Below are 7,500 nucleotides of genomic sequence, written 5' to 3' on the forward strand. Positions count from 1 at the left end.
GAAAATGTATGGATATCAGGTTCAGTGTGGTCCATCATATCTTCGTTACTTGAATGTTTAATTAAGAGAATTGTTTTGTCAAACTTCTGGTTCATTGCAGGATGGCATCATTTGTTCTGTAGGATCACTAGACAGCAGAGTGTGGGATTTTGCCTTTTCCCCACTGGTTTGTGATCTCACTGCTGATATATATAATTAGAGGTCCATAAAGCATTGGAAGGGGATGCTGCCAAACAGTGTGTTATTGGAGCCTTCAGAAGCCGATCATCTAATCAGGGTAGCATCAGTATATCCTTCTCCTTTAAGAGGTTGGTCACTGCAGCTAGAATCTTAGTAAGTACAGTATGTGCAGAAAACAGAATAACTGGCTCTAATGAAGTGATGTTAGCCCAAGCAATATGAAGGAATTTCCTGTCAGGCTTCCAAATTCAAATGTACATCAAGGCTGTCCATCATATCAGTTAAGAGCACAACACTCATATGAATCATCATAATACTTAATGCTCACTGAAGTCATTGCGATCAAGAATGGCATAAAATTCCACTCCTAGAAAATATTCAAAATAAGGAAAATTAGGGAACAAACTCTCCATCTACTTTTTTAATAAAGAACAAGATCTATGCCCCACCTTCAAAGAGTAGACTTTTGGTCTGGTCCAAGAGGTCTATAAGGACTGTCTGGTCTAGCAGCAGAATTTTGATAGGGGGACAAATGAAGAATTCTAAGACATGGATGCCCAACACTATGACAAGAACTTATAATTTCACTGTGCTGGGTCTTCAAGTTAGGGCAAACTCAGAAAATTGTCTTCTGATTTACAGTGTGGTCATCCTCCAGGCAAGACAGATAACATCCATGTGGGTCCTGTCCAGTGATCTGATTTCCACAGGGACACTTAAATGACTTTTGTTTTGTTGAGACTGACTACTGGAACTTTCCAACAACATATGGTATTGATGAGATCAGAAATTTTGTGAGTCGCAGGAAAATAAAGAACATGTTGCTGGGTGTGCTCTCCTGTTTCTAGTGTGTCACATTATAATGTGTAGCACCAGGAAGTATAAATCTACAACAAATGTCTGCTCAGAGTTTTCAGAAGAGGAAAATCTAGTCACCTCCTCAGAGACTGACCACTCAGACTAACACTGCTTATTTATGAGCCACAAAGAATAATTATCAGCAAGCACATGGACTAGGCCATGAACTTAGCTGGTCATTTACACATGTGTGTGCATACACGCACACATGCACACGCACACACACACACACACACACACACACACACACACACACACACACACACACACACATTTCAAAATCAGAGAATATGAATGTTGTCTGCCCTGACTGTGGCACGAAACACTATACTACAAATGTTTACACATGCAAGGAAGTTACTTTATATGCCTAGATTAGAAAGCTTGAAACATGGGAAATGCTTTCATTTTCTCTTAAATGCTGACATAGAGTTCAGTTTTAGACAGTTTCCCATATCATTTTAGTCAAATAAAACAATTACAAGATGTTTCACCCACACAAGAATTTTTATGATAAAGAGGGAGTGTCACTGCTCAACAGGGCTCCTGTCTCTGGCTGCCATCATTGATCAGAACTCGTTTTTTTTTTTAGCCTGATACAGTGACACAGAGTTGCATGAGCATCAAGCCATGAAGCTGTCCATGTCACTGAGTTTGCCAGGGTAAAGACTGTTTAGCATATTCTGCAGATATAATTAGTTCTGCTGGGTCATTCTGTCTGGATGTCCCAAGTTTGACCCATTATAGTGCTAATGAAATGACATGGAAACTTCCACTGATAAACATTAACATGGCTCTGGACTTTGTTTCCTTCTTGTTCTGGGTCCCTAAGGTAACACATCTCCCACTGAATGCTGAATCACTTTCACAGCTCTATAAAGATTTGTCATGCTGACCTGCAGTTTTAAGTTAGGTATACATATATCTTCAGATAAAATCTTGAAATCTAGTGCCCCAGTTATTAGCTTTTTCCTCCAGTTTTAGCATGTAATACCTTTGCACTAATAGAAAACTTTTATTTCCATAAGAACAAAGAAGATGACGTTTATCTGTGAGTTTGAGGCCAAGACTGACACAGTCTAAAGCCTTCTGATTAAAAGAAAATTAAAACTTCAACTTAAAATAGGCATCACTCACTAATTTTAACTTCATCAAGAACTGAACATATCTCATCCTGTGGTGCTAGATTCTCAGTCTGGTGTCGAAACCATGGCCTCAAGCTTAACACCAAAAAATGTGTTGATATTTCCCTTTGGTAAAAACTCAGTTCCCACTAATTACCACATCGATGGGAGCCCACTGAACACTGAAGGCGTTATAAGAGATCTGGGGATGCAGGTTGACAGCAACCTTTCCTTCGACCACAACATTGCCACTGTGGTTAGAAAGTCCTTCTATGTGGCAAATCTCATTACCAAGGGTTTTGCATCCAGAAAGAAAGATGTCATCATCTCTCTCTACTCTTCCCTCATTAGACCAATTATCGAGTATAATGCTCCATTTGGCATGTACCTCACTAGACACTTGCAACAGCTGGAGAGGCCACAGAAGTACCTCATGAAGAGGATCGTAGGCATTAAACAGATGTTCTACACGGACAGACTCAAAAGACTCCAGCTATTCTCTGTTTCATATCACTTACTTAGAGGCGATCTCTGCTTGACTTACAAAGCCATGTCTGATCCAGCTCTGTTAGAAAAGCTACATCTAAAGAAATCCCAATCCCTCCGCACCACACGCTCCAGAGACCTCAACCTCATTACCGCAATCAACAGAACATGCTGGAGGGACAGGTTCATAACCCAGAGACTGCCCATGCTCTGGAATAGACTTCCCATACACGTCAAGCAGAGCACCTCACTAACTCTCTTCAAGAGAAATCTTGATGAGTGGATGGGTAATAGAAAGTTCACCCTGGGGATCACTCCAGTGGCTCTACTTGATAGGGGCACTGGGAACTAATGATGGGTGGCACAATGCCAGGGCACTTCTATGGGCTAAGTTGTAAAGGCACCAGGGCCATTAGCCTAGTACACACCTATGACCCTATGAATGTAGGTTAGGGACTGTAGTCTTTTCTGTATTTTTGTGTCACTCAAGAAGCAGTAGCACCAGCTTTACATGAGTAGAAATAATAATTTGATCAGGCATAAGAACACTAATCCAGTGAAATCTGTGTTTAATTATAAAATGGCATACTCTAAAGCTTGAGTTACTGTTTTAAAAAGAAATGTAGCTGTTGTCACTGGAGGCCACAGGTCAAATACAACATAAATAAAAAGCATCTAATGAAGAAAAAATATAAAAGAGAAAAGGTTTGCAACTGTTCAATGACTCCCAAAATATGGAAACAGATCATATCAGAACATCACATTTCAGTTGCTCTGAGAAAAAAAAAATGACAAGCCAACAGAACAAGAAATTAAACAGAAATATTTTCTTACCTGGATCACAGACACATGTATAGCTCTGCCACTCATCCTTACACTGGCTGTTTGCTGGACAAGGGGTGGGGTCACAGGAACCGGGTACACTGCAGCCTGGCTCCACATTCAGAATCCGACTGGGTTTTCCCATTGACATTCCACTGAATGTGTCACCTAAACGCACTCCCTGTGAATTTTATTGCAGAGAATTAGTCATTAGTCTTTCTGTGTTGTGACTATTTGTATAGACACTGACTGACTGCTTAAGTGACTGGGACTTACACAAACATTTGAAGCAGTACTGTTAATACTCCTCCAACTGTAGTTCAAAGAAAATGTGTATTTGTTTTATTACATATATCTACAGAGTTCACATTGTTCTTTTAAAATATTTGTCGCCAAAGTTAATTTCTACAAATTCAGACTGATCTGCACATTGCTGAAGAGGTAACATTTTTACCATACTTAGCTGCTATGATGCTAAGAGTTCCCAGAGTACTGAAAGTCCTTTATAAGGGAATAGCCTGTATCTGTCTTGGAAAGTGAGGGTCATAGACAGGACAAGATGACAGTCTGGTTGTGCACTGTGAAGAGGTACAGTCATGACTATATTTATAGAAAGCAGGGCTGTAGTATGACTCATAGGTTCTCCAGCAAAACACTTGTTAAGACCCTCTCTCCCCTAAACACAGTTTTGTTAGGACCCTATCCCACTTCTACTCAGTCATATTTTGTTAGGTTTCCACTACCCCTTGAGTTAATGTAAGTAGCAAGTGATGTATGTGTAACAAGTGGACATACAAAGTAGCTGCCCTGGCAACTCAGCCCTTATGTGCGCTATCATAACCTATCCCCAACATACTGAACAATGCACTGCCAATGTTTCTTATCCAAACAACAGCACCAGTAAAAGATGTCATAACAGGCCCTGCTTTAGTCTCTGCTTCAAACCCAAACCAAATTAATCCAAACTCTTGGTCTGCAACAAAGGCTCCCCAACAGATGAGTCGCTACTGAAAGCCATTATGCATGACATATGCAGTCAGTAATTATACAATGCTTTCATAATGATGACTTTTGAAACAACTGGAGGCATTTCAAAACTGTAGGCTCTACATCAGTCAGTTTCCTTCACATGGCGCCGTTAACACTGCATGGCATGTAATCACTCATTTGCTGCAATGAGCTGAAAATGCCATAACAGAAATTAGCTTTATTAAACAATGTTAAGGAGATCTTCTTCACTGGTGTTAAGCATTATTATGGTATTAGAAGCCAGTCTGAGTGCATACTATTGACTGTTTCCATTGAATTAAACTCAATCCTCTCATCTTCACTACATTTCCCTTCTGGCACCCCGCCATATGCCCCATAGGATGACTGCGTAATTTCTTTTCAGTTCACAATGTATTTTAATCTTCTAAAGATCTTTCATTAATGGTCCCTTCACACCTTTGATTTCTCAGGACTGGTGCAAGATACAAATGCTTTTGCATGCAGTTATGACTTTACACCTCTCCTTATTCTGTCTTCACTTTTGTCAAGTCCATTTACAAGGAAATGCCTTATTCCCCAACAAGATATATTTAGGCAAATGCAATACTACCTGCAATGTATAATTCTTTTCTAAAGGTTGCCATTTTTTCACAAAATAAAGAAACAAAATGGCCCAGCTTCAAACATAAAAATGAAATTAAAAAGGTAGTAGCAAGACATCAAGAAGATATTGATGTGCAGAACAAAGCACGTATGATATATTAATAGAAAGCCAACTGAAGCCTTCAGATATAATGATTTTTTTTATTAAGGATATACACTAAATAAATAAGTGGCAGTTATACTGGGATGAATGCATTAATTAGAAATCTCTGATTAATATACTAGGGTATATCACACAATTTAATTATCAGCATTTTTCCACTTGCTTCAGCACAAGAGAAGTTATATGGAAATTCTAGAGCATCTTCCTCACTCTTGGTGAATACATTTTAAACTTCTGGCTTTGTAATGCCTGATGCAAGCCCAAAATGCATTTTTTCCCCAAATTCCATCAGCATGTCAATTATATTAATAACTTCTAGAAAACAGTTCATTTTCAAATCTGACTGAATCAGAGTCCAAACTCTCATCATTAAAAGTGATAACAATGCTATTTTGATTATCTTGCTATGATCAGATTCTCAGATCAATTGAATTATTTTATAGCAAAAATCTCTCACTCCATCACCCATATACTCACCTTTACTTTCCTCATTTCATTCCTGCCTTCATTCCATTTCTGTCTCCAGTCTCCTGTGAAAACATGATTGCTTTCCTCCCCACCTCTCAACCTCAATGCATTCAGAATCATAGAACCACAGCAGTAACACTTATAAATTGTAACAACAAACCAGAAAAAAGATAGCTTTTTACTTTATCACATAAAAAAATGAACACATTTTAAAACATCTAGTTAGTAGTAAGGGACCTTTGTACAGACTTTTACCAATGATTTAATTATCTTCTTAATTCAAAAACAACTCTAGCAATATTAACCACACCAGGAAATTTATGCAATAAAAAATGTAATCAGAGGGCAACCATTATGTCACTCTTTAGCTCTCATTTATTTTCCCATGAGTTTTGTTAGTATATAATAAATACATAAGTATGGATTGGTTTGTTAGTTTTATATAGAGCTGGGTAAGCAGTAAGAAGTAACCTGCTTCTCTGCTCATATTTGTTGTCCATTTCAGTATTAAGCAACACTCAAGTACTAATCTAACTCTCCTTTTTTTATTTTCACATGCTCTAATGTGCCCAAAAAACCCACAAAAATTCAAAACTTTACCAGTACTTAGGATCAATGATCCTAAAGGGAATTTCATTCCTAATGTAACAAATATCTAGGACTAACCAGTTAAAGTTCAGACTGAAAACATAACCACCAAAGTTTTATTCCAACTAAAACTATGCTATTATGTATCTCACCTCCTCACCCCTTCTGCTAGTATATCCATAGCCAAAAATGTTCTGTAGCCTACATTGGAATATGCCTTACCACTAACTACTTTACATTCCACCATAATCACCCCAAAGCTGTAAACTGCACTGAATAAGACATGTAATTTTGCATTACCTGTCCAACAAAACTCACATCACTGTAGCATATTACAGAAGGTTCAATGGCTCCATGCTACCAATAAAGCTACTTTTCTTCTTGGTAAACCTCTATTTAGGTTACTGCATATGGCTACTGCTCTCCTTTGAGAAACAAACTATCACTTAGGGAACAAATTCACACCTTGGGAGGCAGCCACAAACCCTATATTACCCTATCCCGACCATGCTACAAATTGGCTATTGGTGAAAAAGCATTCTCCAGACTAGTACCAGCACTATGGAACAATCTATCACCTGTAGTAAAATGTAAGAAAAAATTAGATGCATTCAAGAAACCACTTAAAAAAATCAGTTTCCAAGAAACTGCATGCTTCTATGGTACTATTTAAACTTTAACTATGACCAAATTTTACCAAACCTTATCAATGTTACAAATTTAAGTAAATACTGATAAATCTGAAATAACAATCCATTAGTCCGCATTCTAACATAAGGGACTCCTGTAGTGCGTTAAGGTTGTTATCTCCTTAATGATATATTGCAGTTTTGTATAAATAATTGCTGTATGCTTCCTTACTCTGTATCTTTTGTACCTGGTTTGTGACCGAAAAGGGTCTCTGTACCAGTTCACTGACCCAGTTATCAAACTGTGAAATAAAAAAAGAATAAATAAAGTCCTCTATCTGCTTCCAAGTCTTGGGAATGAGTTCATCTCAATGATTTCTCCAGTGATGTATCACAGCACAATTCTTTCTACAGAAAAAATGCTATTACTTATAAAAACGTTTGGCACTGATCTGCATGTTTACGTGTTCTGTCTCACTCCATAGTCTACTGCAGAAGTGTTATGCATATATCAGGTATGTTCCCACTCTTTGTTGTTGCAGTATGACTAATTTACACATAAACTAGTCACACGTTTGCACTACACAGT

The 7,500-nt window shown here is 38.0% G+C and overlaps 1 protein-coding gene across 3 annotated transcripts in view; it reads right to left on the reverse strand.

Moving 5' to 3' along the window:
• Positions 1-7,500, reverse strand: part of CELSR3 (cadherin EGF LAG seven-pass G-type receptor 3) — a 1,979,827-nt gene that overhangs the window by 509,703 nt on the left and 1,462,624 nt on the right. For all 3 annotated transcript variants that reach the window (XM_044078523.1, XM_044078522.1, XM_044078524.1), the window contains exon 12: positions 3,483-3,651. In XM_044078523.1, coding sequence (XP_043934458.1) covers positions 3,483-3,651 — 169 coding nt within the window. The remainder of the gene's footprint in view (positions 1-3,482; positions 3,652-7,500) is intronic.

The sequence above is a fragment of the Protopterus annectens genome, chromosome 7.part1 (genome assembly GCF_019279795.1).
Source record: "Protopterus annectens isolate FY-2018-M chromosome 7.part1, PAN1.0, whole genome shotgun sequence".
Classification (NCBI taxonomy): Eukaryota; Metazoa; Chordata; order Ceratodontiformes; family Protopteridae; genus Protopterus; species Protopterus annectens.